The sequence below is a fragment of the Protopterus annectens genome, chromosome 2.part0, assembly GCF_019279795.1.
Source record: "Protopterus annectens isolate FY-2018-M chromosome 2.part0, PAN1.0, whole genome shotgun sequence".
NCBI lineage: Eukaryota > Metazoa > Chordata > Ceratodontiformes > Protopteridae > Protopterus > Protopterus annectens.
In genome coordinates, this window is record NC_056728.1 from 1767679504 (window position 1) to 1767698940 (window position 19437).

At 44.8% G+C, this 19437-nt stretch overlaps 1 protein-coding gene across 1 annotated transcript in view; it reads right to left on the reverse strand.

Moving 5' to 3' along the window:
* The window catches only part of LOC122792887 (ATP-dependent RNA helicase DDX19A-like), a 688839-nt gene that overhangs the window by 412221 nt on the left and 257181 nt on the right, over positions 1-19437 (reverse strand). Inside the window, exon 3 of the mRNA XM_044060445.1 lies at positions 10637-10814. Coding sequence (XP_043916380.1) covers positions 10637-10814 — 178 coding nt within the window. The remainder of the gene's footprint in view (positions 1-10636; positions 10815-19437) is intronic.

Consider the following 19437-nt stretch of genomic DNA (forward strand, 5'->3'; position numbering starts at 1 on the left):
TATGTGTTTGCTGTCCGCTTGGATCAGGCAATCGTCCAAATAAGGGTAAATTTGTATCCCTTGAAGTCTGCAGTAGGCAATTACTGATGCCAGGCATTTCGTGAATACTCTGGGCGCAGTAGATAAGCCAAAGGGCAATGCAGAGAATTGATAGTGGATTGAACCTGCAAGAAATCTGAGGTATCTTCTGCAGCTTTGCTGATTGGGACATGCAGGTATGCCTCCTTGAGGTCCAATGTTACCAGCCAAGACTCCTTGCCCAGCATGGGAAGAAGCTGCTGTAAGGTGAGCATCTTGAATTTTGGTACGAGTAGAAATGTGTTTAGGATGGATAAATCCAAAATGGGTCTCCAATCGGTTCCCTTCCTTGGTACCAGGAATAGTCTGGAATAAAAACCTTGACCTTGTTCGTGAATAGCTTTCATGTCCATGAGCTTTGCAATTTGTATTTGAGCCTCTGCCCTTTGATTGTGTGGCAGGTTCGGCATGCCTCTCATTTTTGGAAGAGTGTGAAATGAAATCTGTAGCCTCGGTTTATAATGTCCAGGATCCATTTGTCTTTTGTGACAATATGCCAATTTTTTGAAAATAATGCCAGCTTTCCTCCCAAGGGTGCTGCCACCTGAGCCTTGCTTGGCATGCAAAGGGGAAAGTCATTGGGTTTGTTTCCTGTATTGTTGTGCACTGTCTTCGCCACCTCTTGGTGCTGGAAATTGCCATTGTCTGCCTCTATATGATCCTTGAGATTGTCCTCTGCCCCTTGTGCGCCTGTATCTACCTCTTTGGGGCTTGTCCGTGGCTGGAAAGGACCAGTTTTTTGAAGGCCAATTTCTGATAAAACGTGGTGGTTGTACCTGTAGAAAAGCTTTGACAGTCTGCATAGATTTAGCTTTTTCTTCCATTTTCCATAGTATCTCCTCAGCATTAGTACCAAATAATACATCCTTTTGTAAAGGAGCATCTAATAGTTTAGCTTTAACATGATCAGGCAAGGTTTGTTCCCTAAGCCAGGCATGTCTACGAATGACTGATCCTGTAACAGCAGCTCTACTTAAGGCCTCTAGAGCATCATAGCCACATTGTAAGGTGTGTTTACCCACTTGTTCTGCACTATGCATTATATCCTGCAACTCCTTCAAATCTGGTTGTTCAGGTTGTGACATTTTATTCCTTAATTGTGATAACAGAAACTGCTGATATTTAAGCATATGGAACTGACAATTTAAGGCCCTCATGGCTAGGGTGGCCGAGGTATATACCTTTTTTCCCTACCTTTCTAAGGATCTAGACTCTCTCTCGGAAGGTAATGGATTCTTAGCAGTAGAGGCCTTCATTCCCTTGGGGCCTTGAGAAATGGTTTCAGGGTCAGCATTATGGCTTTTGTAAAGAAATTGGTGTGAGTTAGGAACTCTGTAGTACCTATCAGGCTTGACTGGGGCAGGAGGCAGGGAATCCGGATTAAGGCAAGCCTTCGAGTAAACATCATCAAGTATGTCCAAGACAGGAGGTATCGCCAGAGGTCTGTGCTGAGGTAGCAAAAGAAATTCCCTAAGTCCCTAAGTCTTTTCTTGGAATCTGAAAAATCTTGGCCTTCCCAATGGAAGTGTTCCCTCAAGGTATGCAAGGTTTCCCCGAAAGAAAAATCCTCGGGGGGGGGGGGGATACAGAAGGAATGGACTGCTCTGCATCAGAATCTTCAAAAGGGGAGTACGAGTGTTCCTCTTCATCAGAATGTTCTGAAATAATGGAGCCCTGGTCAGAAGAGGGAGAATCTTCCTCCACTCTGGGACTCTTGTCCGGAGGGGGTTGGGAACCCCTGATAAGAGTAATTAAATCCTCAGCCATTTTGAGCATCTGCTTTTTGGGCATGGGGCCTGGAGATGGGCCCTGTGCAACAGGCCTCTTGGAATGCATGGCTGATTTAGACTTAGTAAAGGCCTTTATGGAAAAGGAAGAAGAAGGTCTGAAGACACCATGGGTGGAAGTGGACCTGTCCACATTAAGAGGCTCAACACTCACAGTGGCTTCGGTAGCTGTAGTCAGGGTATGGGCCGAGGAACCTGCGGTCTCGGTTACAGAAGACACCGCCAGAGAAGTGTCGTCGGTAGTCAGGGGCTGCGTAGGCGCCTCGCTGAGAACCGGACCACGTGTAGCCGGTTTTGGCGTGGTGTCGGTGGAGACCGCGGACTTCGCGTGTCGGTCTTTGTCCTTGCGTTTTTTGGACAAAACAGTAGTCGGAGTCTCCGACGACATTTTATAATTAAAAGCTTTACCAAAAAAGTGTTGGGCGAACTCCGCCCGACGCTTAATAGTGCGTTTATTGAAAGTAGCACAAAAGCGACAGCCCGAGACGTCGTGGTCTGGGCCTAAAGGTGTGAGGGAATGGAAATCCTTATGCAGTATGTGCTTCCCACAAGAAATACAATTGTTAACTTTGTCTGACATCGGTCTGAGGCAAGAAAAGTTTCCCCAACGGGGTACTTAGCTTTAAAGAAGACTTCGGTTTCCAAATTTTCGTAATTTCAGGAGCTGGCCGACCGGCACTTGCAAACTGCTTCTGCTTCGGGCACCGCGCGGCAAAAAAGACTGAAGAAAATGGCGTCGGCTGTGTCTTAAATACCCCTGTCGCACTGACGTCAGGAAGGAAAGCGACAACAACCGACGCCGGACCTGGACTTTGGAATTCGGCCGACCGAGGACCTGCCTGACGGCAGAAGAACCCATCTGTTATGACTGCAGCTGTATGCACGATGAACATCCACAGTGAAAAACTTTTCTAAAGCAAACTTCACTTTACTTAAGGCAGAGGTGGTAAGTTTCACAGCCCCCACGCTAAAGGATAACACTGCCCAACATGCAGAATCTTTTACAATTGCACTCTGAGCGCCTACAAGGATGCATGGATCGTGCCATCCCTAGCAAAACCAAGACTCACTCCCCTAAGAGAAGGAAAAGTACAGTTTTGTACCTACCATAAATGTAGATGTTCGAAGATCCACATTGCTGCAGTCCTTACATATGGGTAGTCCGCTGTCCTCGGTCGGCCCGAATACCAAAGTATAAGGTTGACGTCGGTCAAGGCGCTTAAGACTGACATCAGGACGTCAGGGTACAAATGCGCATGACCGACATCATATCCTCAGTCTTTTCTTGCCCCAGATGTCAGAAGGCCCTAAAAAGAAAGGCCAAAACCAAAAGACAGCAAAAAACAACCAACCACCCCTGCACTAAACATATTTACAATATTCACAACCCAAACTACACCACCTCTAACTACAGAGGGAAGGAGGGAGGGATTGGACTGCAGCAATGTGGATCTTGAACATCTACATTTATGGTAGGTACAAAACTGTACTATGTTCTTCATCTCACATTGCTGCAGTCCTTACATATGGGTAGAATCCCAAAGCAGAGGTAAGGGAGGATGGCAAAACTATAAAGCATTAGGAGCTGCCAAAATGCCCTGTAAAATTGCAGTGGCAAAACCAGCCCTAGATTTAGAGTAAAGTGGAAGGTGGTAATGCTTAGAGAAAGTATGCACTGAACTCCAAGTAGCTGCCTCCAAAATATCTTTAGTAGCCACCCCTTAAAAAGCTGTAGAAGTGGCAGTAGCCCTAGTGGAATGAGGCCTAATCCCAACTGGAATCTCTTTACCATGATGGGAATAACAGGAAGCAATACAAAACCAATCCACTTAGAAATAGTTTGTTTTGAAACAGGTTTGCCCTGAGAACCCAAAGCAAAAGAAACAAATAACTGCTGAGACTGCCTGAACCCTTTAGTTCTGCTCAAATAATATCGCAATTGCCTGTGTATATCCAAAGTGTGTAAAATCTTTTCCCTTTATTTTGGGGGTTTGCATAAAAAGTAGGCAAATGAATAGTTTGGTTTAAAGCCACACTAGAAACCACTTTAGGCATAAAGGAAGGATTAGTACGCAAAGATACCCTATCCTTATGGAAAATTAAGAAAGGCTCAACCGCCATAAGGGCCTGTAATTCAGAAACCCTTCTACAGAAGTAATGGCCAACAAAAAAGCAGTCTTCCATGATAAATATTTCAACTCGGCAGTAGCTGCAGGCTCAAAAGGTTGTAGAGTGAGTTTCTCCAACACAAAATTGAGATCCCAAGCAGGAGTAGGAGCTCTCGCTGGGGGTCTTATATTCTTTGCCCCTCTAAGGAATTGCTTAAACAAAGAATGAGAAAACAATGGTGGGTCACAGTCATAGTGAGCAGAAATTGCTGCAGCATGAACCTTAACAGAGGAGAAGGACAAACCTTTGTCCAGTAACTCAGTAAGGTATTGAAGAGCCACACTTAAATTAGGCTTAGAAACATCAAAGTCCTTTGCTGTACTCCAACATAAAAATCTCCTCCATTTATCTGCATACACTTTCCTTGTACTAGGCCTTCTGGCCTCCAAAATAACATTCAAAACTTGTTGTGGAAGCTGAGACCCTCCAGGGTTTAAAACAGAATATGCCAGGCTGTTAGATGTAGAGAGTGAAGTTTGACATTGAGTAAATGACTGTTCTCCTGAGACAGCAGGTGAGGAATTGAAGGTAAAGGCCAAGGAGGCTCCCGTACCAGACTTCTCAGTAATGGGTACCAGTGCTGTCGAGGCCAATCTGGAGCTATTAAAATCATGTTTGGCTTGTCCTGTCTGACCTTTAGGAGTACCTTTGGGAGGAGAGGCAGAGGTGGAAAGGCATACACATGAAGATTGCTCCAATTGAATGAGAGAGCATCCACTTTCCAGGCTGTGGGATGAAACCTTTTGTGCAAAACTTTGGCAGCTGGTAGTTTAGTGGAGAAGCGAACAGATCTATGTCTGGAGTTCCCCATAACACTGTCAATTTCTGAAATACATGAGGATCCAATTTCCACTCGTGGGGATCCATAATTTGTCTGCTCAACACATCCGCTAAGGAGTTCTGTGCTCCTGGCAGATACCTTGCCTGAAGATTTAGCTGTAAACTGAGAGCAGTCTCCCACAAAATCATTGCTTGTCTGCATAGAGGATAAGAATCGTTCCCCTTGCTTGTTGATGTACCACATGACAGTTGTGTTGTCTGTTAGAACCAATACCTGCCCTGGAAGAAGTAAATCCTTGAAAGCTATCAAAGCAAATTGGACTGCTAACATCTCCTTCAAGTTGATATGTAGATGTTGAAGTCTGGCAGGCCACGTGTCTTGTACCCATTTTCCATTTAGATGAGCTCCCCAAGCTTTGTCTGAGGCATCTGTCGTTAGAATCTGACTCGCCTCTGGCCGGGTCACAGAGAGTCCCTTGTTTAGGTGACATTCCTGAGCCCACCACAAAAATTCCTTTTGAATGCAAGGTATTATCTGAATGACAGTGTCCATATCTTGGCAGTGCTGTGTCCATACATTTTGAGATACCATTGTAGCTTCCTCATATGCAGTTTGGCATTGGGAAGTACCAGAATACAAGATGCCATGAACCCCAAGGCTTGAAGGACTGTCCTTGCAGTCAGCCTGGACTGACGAGACAATTGATGGAAGTAAAGGGAAAGATTCTTTTGTTTGTCCGGGGTCAAAAAGGCCATCTGGGATGCTGTATTCAGTCTCACACCCAGAAAGCACATGTCCTGAGAGGGTACTAGACTGGACTTTATTTCGTTCACAGAATACCCCAGGCATCTTAACACTGCTATCACATACTGTAAATGATGAAGTTCGTCCTTTCCTTGGGCCAGAATCAGGCAATCGTCCAAATAAGGATAGATTTGTATTCCTCTTAGCCTGAAGAAAGCTATCACTGGAGCCAGAACCTTCGTGAACACTCTGGGCGCAGTAGATAAGCCAAAGGGCAATGCAGAGAACTGATAATGAGAAGTCCCAGCCCGAACCGCAGATACTTCCTGCAACTGAGCCTGATAGGAACATGAATGTAAGCCTCCTTGAGATCCAGAGTCACCATCCAGTGATCTTTGCCCAGCAGAGGTAAAAGCTGTTGTAATGTCAACATTTTGAACTTGGGAATGTCCAGATATGTGTTGAGGACAGATAAATCCAAAATTGGTCTCCACGTGTTCCCCTTTTTTTGGTACTAGGAACAGGCGGGAATAAAATCCTAGGCCCACTTCTGGCAGAGGGACCGGTTGTATGGCCCTTATTTGAAGTAGCAGAGAAATTTGTTTGTGAGCCTCTAGTCTTTGCTGAGGAGGAACGTCCGGCATGCCTTTGAAAGGAGGCAAGGTATGGAAATAAAACTTGTAACCTTGGTGTATGATATCCAATACCCATTTGTCTTGGGTAATCAAATTCCAATTTTCCTTGAAGAGTGCCAACCTTCCTCCCAAAGGTGCTGCCAGGCAAAAAGGATCTGGCAGCTGAAAAGGTAGGTCATTGGGCCTGTTTACGAAAGGACTGGCCCCTGCCCTCACTCGAAGATTGTGCAGGTGAACTCCCTGTTCTAGGTCTGAAAGAGCTCTGAGCTCTGCCCCTACCACGTCTAAATCTACCCCTAGACTGAGAATCATAAGAAGGATACGTCCACCCCTTAGCAGGCCAATTCCTACTAAACTTCGGAGGCTGAACTTGCAAAAAATCTTTAACAGCCTGCATAGACTTAGCCTTGTCTTCCATTTTCTTCAAGACTGACTCCACAGGTGAACCAAACAACACATCAGACTGTAAAGGAGCATCCAAAATCCTTGTCTTAACATGGTCAGATAAATTCTGATCCCTCAGCCAGGCGTGCCTGCGAAGAACTGAACCAGTGGCAGCCACCCTAGACGAGGCCTGTACAGCATCAAAACCACATTGTAAAGAATGCTTACCCACCTGTTCAGAAACATGCACCAAATCTTGTAATTCTTTACACTCAATGCCTTCCGCCAGAGCATCCACCTTAGACTTCAATTGAGAAAGAAGATAGTTTTGATATTTCAACATATGAAACTGGCAATTCAAAGCCCTCATAGCTAAGGTAGAAGATGTATAGACTTTCTTTCCCCATCTATCCAAAGCTCTGGCCTCTTTATCTGGAGGAACCGGATTTTTTACAACAGAGGCCTTGACACCCTTAGGTCCCTGACTAACCGTTTCTGGGTCCGCCCTAGAACTCTTATAAAGATATTTATGAGCCTCAGGCACCCTGTAATACCTATCCGGTTTAACTGGAGCAGGAGGCAGAGAATCAGGATTAAGTGAAGCCTCTGCAAACACATCTTCCACAACATCAGAACAGGGGTATAGCCAAGGGCCTATGCTGGGGTAAAAGCAAAATTCCCTAAGCCTTTTCCTGGAATCAGAGAAGTCCTGACCTTCCCACTTAAAATGTTCCCTCATGGAATGAAGAGTCTCTGAAAAAGAAAAATCCTCTGGAGGAGAAGCAGAAGGAGTCGAATCATCTGCATCAGAATCAGAATAAGGAGAGTACTCCTGCAAGTCTTCAGCCGAAGACTCTGAAACATCCGAAGCCTGCTCAAAACTCCCCAACTCTGGCTCCACCCTAGGCCTCTTATCAGGAGGGGGCAAAGAACCTCTAATCAGAGTAATCAAATCTTCTGCCATTTTAAGCATGTGCTTCTTGGGCACAGACCCTGCTGAACTAGGAGTGACACCAACAGAAGCTAAACCTGGCCTGCCTCTGGGAGAAGCCTTGGAAACAGAAAGAGAGGGCCTAACCACCCTAGGAAGGGAGGGGAGTACAGCAACCTGAGAAGCCCCTTCAGCCTGACCTGCCTCCTGAGAGGCCACATCCTGCAATATCAAAGTCTCCCCTTGGGACTCCAGAGACGCCTCCGTCGGAACCACCGGTTCCACTGACGCCTCTAAAGAACCGGCGTCCGGAACGGACGACTCATCTTGCCTGGGTTTAACTGCTTTGTCTTTGCGCTTCTTCGAAGAAGCGGGCGGAGAATCCGACGGCATATTATAATTGCACCGCTTCCCGAAGACTAGCCTAGCACAATCTAACCTTCGCTTAATAGTGCGCTTATTGAACCTAGCACAAAAGCAACACCCAACAACGTCGTGCTCAGGCCCCAGACAAGGAATACACAAAGAATGATAATCCCTATGCGGTATCTGTTTCCCACAAGAAATACAGTTATTCACTTTTTCTGACATCCGGTTAAAACACTGAGGCAAGAAAAAACCAAAATATTCCCCAACGGGGTACTTAGCCAACTTTGATTCGGTCTGAAACTCCGAACTCGAAAAATTCAGAACGCCGAACGGCACTTGCAACGCTGCTTCTGCATCGGACCATGCGGCAAAAAAGACTGAGGATATGACGTCGGTCATGCGCATTTGTACCCTGACGTCCTGATGTCAGTCTTAAGCGCCTTGACCGACGTCAGCCTTATACTTTGGTATTCGGGCCGACCGAGGACAGCGGACTACCCATATGTAAGGACTGCAGCAATGTGAGATGAAGAACATCCATTCTGGTGGACCCCTGCCATAAACAGATTATACAACAAAAGGAGGAAACTAGTTCAGAAAAAAAGCAAATCCCAAGAAAGAAAGACATCCCTGATCAGGATCAGTAAGAAATTAAGGTCCCTCATAAAATCATCCAAGGCTAACTTCTAAAGAAAAATAGCCAAGGATTCGAAAGATAACCACAAAGCCTTCTTTAGCTATGTCAAGAATCTAAATGGCAACTCGCAGATATGCTCTGAGCTAGTGCAAAATAGAACAAACTATACTGAACCTACTGCTATTGCCAACATCCTGGCAGATAGATTCAGTGCAAACTTCACCTCCCTCTCACCTTCAAAAGGGCCCACAACAATACCGGAAAAGTGTAGTGTCCCAGAAATCACATTAGCACAGGTGAAAACAGCCCTTTCAAAAGCCAAAAACACAGCATCAGTGGGGCCAGATGGTATCCCAGGCTGTGTCTTGCATGAACTACAGAACGAACTAACCCGCCACCTAAACACGCTGTTCAACCTCAGCCTCTCCACAGGCTATGTGCCCACAGAATGGCACACAGCAATGGTTATTTCGCTCCACAAAGGAGGGGCCACAACTGACCCTGGTAACTATCGCCCCATAAGCCTGACTAGCCTGGTCTGCAAGGCTATGGAGCGCATCATCATGGAACTCATTAACAAAGACATTGGGAACCGCCAAACACTTGACCCGACCCAGTTCAGCTTTGTTAAGGGCAGATCATGCCTACTAAACCTGGTTGACTTCTTCGAGACAGTCACCAAGGCCATAGACGAGGGAAAGGTGGATCACACAGCCTACCTTGATCTCGCGCCAAGGTGTTCAACACCATTCCTCACTCGGGTATTATAGAAAAACTCACCAGCCTGAACATACACCCCTATGTTACAAGATGGGTTGCCAACTGGCTTACAGACAGAACTCGCATGGTAAGAATAGCGGGCTCCAGGTCCAACTCTAAACCAGTCACAAGTGGTGTCCCGCAAGGCTCTGTTCTGGGACCCCTACTGTTCGACATATATTTCTCAGAAGTACAGGCAAACACACAGGAGGACTATGGCTAACCAAGTTCGCCAATGACTGCAAACTGGGAGCCATAAATGACTCTCCTGCTGACACGGACATCCTTCAAAAAGGCCTTACTGAGACAGACACCTGGTGTCAAAGTCATTACCTCAAGCTAAATGCCAAAAAATGCATGGTCATCCCGTTTGGGAAAAACAAAACACCCACGAATTACCACATAGGCAGCAGCCCCCTTAATACAGAAAAGGTAGTAAGAGATCTGGGGACCCAGGTAGATAGTAATCTCTCCTTTGACAATCATATTGCCAAAGTAGTTAGGAAATCCTTCTATGTGGGACCCATCTAATTACTAAGGGGTTCGCATCTAGAAATAAAGAGGTTATAGTGCCCCTCTACTCGTCACTCATCAGACCCATCATAGAGTACAATGCCCCATTTGGGATGGACCTCACAAGACACTTCCAACAGCTGGAAAGACCACAAAAGCAAGCACCCCACCAAGAGGATTACCGACCTCAAAACATATGTCCTATGCAGCCCGACTGAAAAAACTCCAGCTGTACTCAGTGGCATATTGCTTACTCAGAGGTGATCTCTGCCTGACTTACAAAGCCATGTCCAACTCAGAATTGATGGACATGCTCCACCTAAAGAAATCCAAGTCACTGCAAGCCATGTGCTCTAGTGAGCTAAACCTCGCCACAACAATAAATAAACATGCTGGAGGGATAGATTCCTGTCACAGAGACTTCCCATGCTTTGGAACAAAATTCCTAACTACATTAGGCAGAGCCCCTCACTAACACTCTTCAAGAGAAGCCTTGACGAGTGGATGGGTAACAGAAAATTCACCCCTGGGATCACTTCAGCGGCTCTGCTTGACAGAGGTTCAGTTAATTAATAAATGGGGCGGCGAAAGCCGACCCACTCTGGCTAGGCTTATAAATGCCCTCGGGCAGATAGTCTAGTACCTACCTATGAACCTACAAATCTCCATCTTTGGTGGCCGTGTAGGAGGAAAATGCCTTTCCACAACAGGTGATTCTCCAATTGTTCTAAACAGCATTTAGTCCTATAAATGTTATGTTCCTTTCATGCTCCAGCTGATTATAAACATTAACACAGAAATCTCACAGTTCTCCTCAAAAGAAAAATAATTGAATGAAAAGCCACTTGCCTCTGAATACGAGTACTCTGGTCAGAATGTCCTTGAGTTGCAATCATAACGTCAGCCTCATCTAAAACAAACACTTTCATTTTCTTGGGGTCAATGAATTTCAGCTTGGTACACCAGTCAAGAACAGTTCCTGGAGTTCCAATCACAATTTGTTCTGTTATTTTGTGCCCCCTTTCAACTGCAAAATGATCAAAATAAATGCAGTTAAGACAAAAAATTGTGAACCGTTTCCCAGCTTAGTTTCTTCAATAATAATGCTTACATCTGATCTACTGCTGAAAAATAGAAACATTAACTTCCCATTTGATTGATGCAAACAAACCTCAACACCTAAACACAAACGTTAGATTACTGCTTAAATCACACTAACTGGGTTAGAATTTTTAACCTATTCAAAGTATAAAACTATCGCTTCTATTTCAACCAATGTAACATTTACTATCTGTATGTGCCAAAGAGCTGGGATGTGGCTTAAAAAGGTCTTTTGGACGAGTCAAATTACCTGATCAGCAAACAATTTGACTGAAGAACACTTGCTGCCCCAAACATAAGCAGCATTTCAAATGTTCTGTAAAAATACTGTTCTATCCTCCCTATGCTGACATCATGCACTCTGTGGTAATAATAGCAAAGACAAATGCTCCATTTCACTAGTCATGATAATCCAGTTACTCACCTTAGCTAGTTAAGCGCTAAACCAAGTTAATCCAAAGTAAAATGTCATTAAAGAAAACAAGAAAAAGCCTTCACTCCAACTACATACAACCTCAAGCGCATTTCAAATGATCAAAACATAGAGGTGAACAGACTTGAGGGATTAGTCCTAGTACACAAAGTACCTGAACTATGGACATGGGTTCAAAATATTGTCTGGGAAACTGCAACAAAAACATTTCAATCAAAAAGCAGATAATGCAAAGTTGGCATCTATGGTGGCTTTTAGAAGTGGCAAAAGAAAGCAGAGGAGCAAAAGGCAATGGATGTGGGGAAAACTTTCAATTTAGAGTTACGCAGAACAGCAGGAAAAGATATGGAGGCATATTTAAATGGGCAGTGCAAGAAAATGGATGCAGACAATAAAATGGGAAAGACAAGATATTTCTTCAAGAATATTGGTGATATTAAGGGAAACTTCCAAGTAACAAATGGGCATGGCAAAAGACAAACATGGAAGACACCATATTAAAAAGACCCTGACTTCATTGATACATATGAGGTTATCTCTGACCTAGGGTATAAAACTTAAATGGGCAATAGGAAACTTTGCTAACAACAAGACTGCAAGAAGTCAAAGTCCAATTGAAATATTTAAATCATGCAGAAATTATGTTGTTACAGTATTACTTGACATTTGCAAGACCATGAGGAAAACTACAGTGATCACTGGTTTGGAAAATGTCAATTAATATTCCAGTCCCTAAAAATGACCTATGATAAACAATGGTCAAATTATAAAAAAAATGTCCTTGTTTCACATGCTAACAAGGCAAAGTTCAAAATCCTGCAGCCAGACTCCAGGAAGGACCAAGAAAGAACAGCTGTATAAAAACTTACAACAGTAAAATATATATACAGCTGTATAAAAACGTACAACAGTAGATATTCTACTGTTCACTGCTGCAGTATTCCTGACATGGAAGTTGTCACCACTGATGTCCGGCCAGGGGTACTAAAGCTTTACCTTCCCTAAGTAGTACTTCCAATGCATGACCTCAGCTCATGTGTTGGGGTATGAAGACGGACATACAAGCGTGGAACATCAGATTATCTCAAAGCCAGCAGCCTGAAGACTACAGAGAGAGGAGACTGGTCAGCTAGGAGGGGTGTAGCTCGAATAGGTAAGAAAACTCCCCTGGTCCAGTAACACAGCAGAGGTTAAAGCAAAGGGGAAGAGGAATAGGAAGTTGAAGGGAGGTAAACAAGGGATGGAGGGTGGGATGGAATACTGTGACAGTGACCATCTACTGTTAAATTCTTACACAACTGTACCATGCCCTGACTAAAATCACTATTGCAGTACTTCTGAAGTACGGGTGGTTTCCAGAACTGAAGGAAGGAAGGGTAGTTGGCTATTGAGTAGAAGAGATGTCCAGCAGTCTGGAGAAGACTGACCTGGTTGCCCTGGACAAAGAATCAGCTTTGTAGTGTTTGGTAAATGTGTGTACAAAGGACCAAGTGGCAGCCTCCAAGACAGATGTGTAGTCTATTCCTTTATGAAAAGTCCTGAGGAAGCCACTGCCCCCAGTGGAATGTGATTTAGGGTGAAACAGACTGCCTTAGAAATTCAAGCTGCAATAGTTTGTTTAGAGACTGGGTGACCCAGCTTAGGGCTTATAAATCACACAAACAGCTGGTCAGTCTTTCTGAAAGATTTAGTTTTGTCCAGATAAACTTCAGTTGCCTGTGAATGTCCAGAGAATGTTTTGTTGACTGGGGAAGAAGGTAGGCAGATGAATAGCCTGACTGAGACAGCTTGTTCACAACCTTAGGCATGAAGGAGGCAGTAGCCCTGAGAGTTACCCTGTCCTTGTGAAAAATAAGGAAAGTGGAAATGGCCAATAAAGCTTGCAACTCACTCTCCTAGCACAGCTGACAGCCCAAAGAAGGATAGTGTTCCAAGCGCAGAATTTTAAAGTGAAAGATGCTAATTCAAAAGGAGGCAGTATAAGCTTTTCTAGCAAAAAATTAAGATCCATGGGGAGAGATGGGTTTCCGTGGTAGGTTAAGATGCAGGACTCCCCCCTGAGGAAAAGCCAGAACTATGCCCTAGCCATAAATGGAGGGCTAAGAGGGAGGCAAGCGTTGATGGCTGACAAGCAAGCTTTAAGGAAGAGTAGGTCAAACCTGATCAAAGCAGCTCACAGGGATACTGAAGTACAGCAAGAACTTGTGATAAGAGTGGGTTATTACTGTGTTTGTGGGACCAAAAGAATCTTTTTTATGTAGCTGTGTAAGATTTTCTAGTAGTGGGTCTCCTGGCTTCTTCCGGGACTTCAACAACTTTGTCAGAGAAAAGGTGTCGTTGGAGAATTAAAATCCCATCGACAGCATCAAGTTCAGAGATGGAAGATTTGGGTGGAACAGCAAACTTTTCACCGTATTATCAGGTCTGGTTAAAGAGGGTTTTTTTCTTGTAATTTTCCTTTGTCATGTGAAAAAGCAGAGGAAACCAATGCTACCTTGGCCAAAAGAGTGCCAGTAAAAGTACTTTGGGTGCTTCCTTTTGTATCTTGAGAAAAACGTTTAGAAGAGGAGGTGAAGGAGGAAAAGCAAGATGAACTTCCCTGTCCAATGGAATGACAAGTCATCTGTTCTCCAGGCTGTGGGATAAGGGTCGCTGATGCAAAACTGGGAGAACTGATGGTTGGTTGGTGATGCAAAAAGGTCCATCTCAAGAGTACCCACTGAAGGATTACAGTATGGAAATCCTGTCTGTTCAACGTCCATTCATTTGGGTCCTCCATGGAGTGGTTTAGGAAGTCTGCTAGCACACTGTCCTGTGAAGGGATGTATTGGATGTGAGCAAGATGTCCATCTGGGTAGCCAAGTTCCATGCCTCCTGTTCTAACCTGCATGGTTAGTAAGACCTGGTGCCTCCCTGTTTACGTACTACATGACTGTAGTGTAGTCTGTGTACACTAGGAGTGGCCTGGCCTTCCAAAAGTTTACGAATGTCTTAAGTGCTATGAGAAGTACCATCATTTCCTTCAGACTGACATGTTCCTTTAGGAACTGAGATTGCCATTTGCTGTGCACTTGGCGTGATCTTGTCCACATACCCCCATGTTTCATCTGAGTGAACCTATTAAAGAGGAGGAGGTGGGGTGAATGGCAGTCCTGAGTTGAGGATGACCTGCCCTTTCCACCAAAGCAGCTCCTTCTTGAGACACGGAAGTAGGGGAATCAGGGTGTCCAAGAGGTGACAGTGCTGGGACCACATAAATTTCAGATACCACTGAAATTTTTCATGTGAAGTCTGGACAGGTTCACAGCAGCTCCCTTGCTGAGCAAAGAGTTGTGGAGGAGAGGTTTTGGAAAAAAAAATGGACAGACTGAACTTTCTCCTGAGGGAGGAAGGCATGCAGTTTCTTTGTGTATAGTCTGCAGCCCAGGAAAACCAGATCCTGTGTAGGGGACAGATGGGATTTTTTGCAGTTTACAGTAAAACCCAGACCAGTCAGGAGTTGGAGAGTGAAGCACAGAAGAAAAAGCTCATTTATAAACTGTCTTCAATGTAAAATTACAGGAACCAATAAGTACAGTTGTGTACACTTACCATAAATGTAGATGTTAGAGTGTATTCTCTGTTGCAGTCCTAACCAATGGGTTATCCAGCTCCCGGTAGCCCTCGATCGGCCAGAATACCAAAGGTAAGTAATAATGACGTCAGCTGTAGTAGGTTGTAAAGGATGTCAGGGCATCCGATACAAAAGGAGGCAGCCGACATCACTTCTTCAGTCTTTCTTGCCATAACAGTCAGAAGCCCCCCAGAAAACAAGGCTTAAACCAAATTTAGCCTGTACCTTAGCAAAAGAGAAAAAGGGGAAAGGAGGGAGGGAAAGCAGGACTGCAACAGTGAATACACTCAAACATCTACATTTATGGTAAATGTACACAACTGTTCATCGTGTTTCACTGTTGCAGTCCTAACCAATGGGTTGATTACCAAATCCCAGGGAAAAGGGAGGAGGAACCAAAAGAATCAAGGATTGGAGATAATGCACTGCAGAACAGCAGTGGCAAACCCTGCCCTGGCTCTTGAAAACAAAGGCAAACTATAATGCTTTGTCAAAGTGTGAACAGAAGACCATGCGGCAGCCACCAAAATGTCTTTAGTGGGGACACCCCTTAAAAAGGCTGCAGAAGTGGAAGCTGCACTAGTTGAGTGGGTTCTAACCCCTTGAAGAGGGACCTTGCCATGAAAGGAATAACAAAAGGTGATACAATGTGCTATCCATTTAGAAATGGTTTGCTTAGAAATAGCCTTGCCCTGGTTTCCAGGGGCAAAACTGACCAATAACTGTGCTGATTTCCGAAGGTCTTTAGTCCTGTCCAGGTAAAACCTGAGCTGTCTGTGCACATCAAGAAAATGTAGGATCCTTTCACCTCTATTTCGAGGATTAGGAAAGAAGGTAGGAAGGTGTATGGACTGATTAAGAGTCAGGCTAGAAATCACTTTAGGCATAAAGGAGGGGTTCGGTTTTCAGAGACCCTATCTGCATGGAAAATAAGTAAAGGCTCCACTGCCAAAGCCTGCAGCTCCGAAACCCTCCTTGCTGAAGTTATAGCCAAAAGGAGGGCAGTCTTCCACAAGAGAAACTTTAAATCTGCAGTTGCAGCTGGCTCAAAAGGAGGAAGAGTGAGTTTCTCCAAAACAAAATTAAGATCCCAGGCTGGAGTAGGTACCCTTCTGGGAGGTTTTAAGTTGCAAGCACCTCTGAGAAACATTTTCATCAGAGGATGAGAGAAAATGGGTTGTTCAAAAGAACAATGAGCAGAAATGGCTGAAGCATGGATCTTGATAGAGGAAAAGGAAAGACCACCCTGAAGCAAATCAGCCAGGTATTCCAGGATCAGAGGAAAGGTAGGCTGAGAAGATGATTCCCCTCTAGCCTGCATCCAAAGAGAATCTTTCCCATTTGCCAGCGTAAGACTTCCTACAGCTAGGCCCTCCTGGCCTCCCTCAGCACGTCAACCACCTATTGGGATAGGGAAGAAAAAAAGGAAGAAGACATACAATGAGCCATGCTGCCAAATGGAGAGACTGAAGATGAGAATGTAGAATGTTTCCCCCTTCCTGAACCAAAAGGTCTAGCTTCAGAGGAAGATGCCAAGGAGGAAATTGGGAGAAACTGCGAAGCAGTGAACACCAATGTTGCCTGGGCCAGTCCAGAGCTATGAGAATAGTCCTTGGTCGTTCATCCCTGATCTTCAATAATACTCTGGGAAGAAGAAGAGGGAAGGCATAAACTGACAGCAGCGTCCAAGGGAAGGACAGAGCATCCACTTTCCAGGCACTGCTGTGATGCTGTCTGGTGCAAAAAAGAGGCAGAAGATGGTTGTCTGGAGAGGAGAAAAAATCCACTTGAGTGCCCCAATGTTGAATGATGCTGGAAAAAACTGCTCTGTTCAGCTGCCACTCGTGAGGATCCAGGGTCTGTCTGCTCAACTGGTCTGCCAAAACATTGAGCCTTCCTGGAAGAAACTGAGCTAGAAGATGCAGGCCCAGGGATGCTGCTATGGACCAAAGACTCATGCTCTGTCTGCACAGGAGGCAAGAAGGAGTCCCTCCCTGCTTGTTGATGTACCATAAAAGACTGTGGTGTTGTCTGTCCTGACAAGCAGGGTCCCTGGAGAAAGATGATGCTTGAAAGCTAATAAGGCCTGCTGGACTGACATCAACTCCTTTAAATTTATGTGCAGTTGCATCTGCTGGGCATACCAACTTCCCTGTACGCATCTGCCATCCAGGTGAACTCCCCAGGCGTAGTCCGATGCATCTGTGGTAAGAAATTGAGTGGCCAGGGATGGGCGAAAAGCAATGCCTTTGTTCCATAGACAGGCTGTTGCCCACCACAGAAACTCTGTCTGCAGACATGGAAGCAGAGGAATTATCACATCCAGGTCCTGTGTGCGTTGACACCAAATGTTCTTTAGGTACCATTGCAATTTCTTCATTTGCAGTCTTGCATATGGAATCATGAGAATGCAAGAGGCCATGAATCCCAGAGCCTGCAGGTATTTCCTTGCAGGGAGATGGGACAGGCTTGCCAAGTTCTTGAAGTAAACTGAAGAGTTGTGTGCTTCTCTTGGGTGAGATATCATCTGGGCGACTCTGTCCAGACTCGCTCCCAGGAATGTTATCTCTTTAGACGGCACCATTTTTGATTTTTCCACGTTGAGAGTGTAACCCAGGGAAGAGAGAAGAGTCTTTGCAAATTCTAGATCCTTTAACAACTGTTCCAGAGAATTTGCTTGAATTAGACAGTCCAAGTATGGATAAATCTGAATTTTCTTCTGCCTGCAAAAAGCAATGACTGGAGCCAGACACTCTGGGAGCAGTAGATAAGCCAAAGGGCAGTGCAGAGAATTGATAATGTTGTATGCCCAACCTGAAATTAAGGCATTGCCTTCAACTTTCCCTGATAGGGATGTGCAGATAAGCTTCTTTGAGATCCAACGTCACCAGCCAGGAATCCTTTTCCAACATTGCCAGCAACTGATGTAGAGTAAGCATTTTGAACTTTGGAATGATCAAGAAAGAGTTCAGGATGGATAGATCTAGTAGGAAAGGACGCCAGGTGCTTTCTTTTTTTGTGGAACTAGGAAAAGTCTGGAATAGAAACCCTGGCCAACCTGCGGAGCAGGAACTGATTCTATTGCTCCCAGATGTAACAGAAACAAAATTTGCTTTTCTATTTCTGCCCTTTGGTTTGGAGGAGCGTCCAGGAATCCTTTGGGTACTGGAAATGTGTGGAAAGAAAATTTGTGACCTAGGGATACAGTTCTGAGTACCCATTTGTCGTCCGTGATGCTGGCCCAGACACTTGTAAAAAGGGCCAACCTTCCCCCTAAAGGACTCTCCATGCAGGCAAGAACAGGCAAAAGTTGGACAGAGTCATTGAGAATATTTAGATTGAGATGCAGGCTTAGAACTTCCCGCCTTGGAAGAGGAAGCCTGCCAATGTTTAGACCTTTGAGGGGTAGCCACCTATCCCCTAGAAGATTTGTAACCTCTAGTCCTAGAACGGCCCTGTCTGCTGGTATCAGGAAATGTCCACTCTTAGAAGGGTAATTCCTGCTAAAGCGAGGAGGCTGAACTTGCAGAAAGTCTAACTGTGTGCATAAACTTGGCCTTGTCTTCCATCTTCTTGAGCACTTCCTCTGCTTTGCTGCCAAAAAGACTGTCCTTATGCAAAGGTACATCTAAAAGGTTAGCCTTAACAGGCCCTGGTAGGGGCTGCTCCCTGAGTCAAGTGTGCCTTCTAATAACAGAGCCAGTAGCTGTAGCCCTATAAGAGGCTTCTAGAATGTCAAAACCACAATGTAATGAATGTTTACTGACAAGACTAGCAGAATTCAGCAAATCCTGCATATCCTTACTCTCCGCCAACTGAGGCACACTTGCTAACCTAGACTTAAATAGCTTCCAAGGTGTGCTGCTGGTACTTCAGCATATGAAAAAGACAATTAGTAGACCTAATAGCAAGAGTGGCAGAAGTATAAACCTTTTTACCCCACACTTATCATAAATGTAGATGTTAGAGTGTATTCACTGTTGCAGTCATCACATTTAGGTTATCTGCTTGCAGGTAGCCCTCAGTCGGCCTGATTATCGAAGTCTTGGGTCCTGCGTCAGTTGCTATTTCATCTTCCATGACGTCAGGTAGTCAGGGGTATAAAGCATGCCGCCAATGCCATTACATCAGTTTTCCTTGCCCCAGATGTCAGGTGCCTCCATAATAGGAAGCAATCATATAAAGGTTACACCTCCAACAAAAAAGCAAATGCACCAAAAAGCTTAAAGCATGATAAGTAAGAATAGGTATAGTCAATAGAAGTCAGGGGGCTGGAGGGAGGGTAACCAGGACTGCAACAGTGAATACACTCGAACATCTACATTAAGTGTACACAACTGTACTATGTTCTTCACGTTTCACTGTTGCAGTCATCACATTTGGGTAGATTCCCAAAGCTAAGGATGGGAGGAGGTAATTAGATAGCATTAGGACCAGGTATAAGGCCCTGCAAGACTGCAGTGGCAAAGCCAGCTCTGGATTTAGAAAAAACTGGCAAGTGGT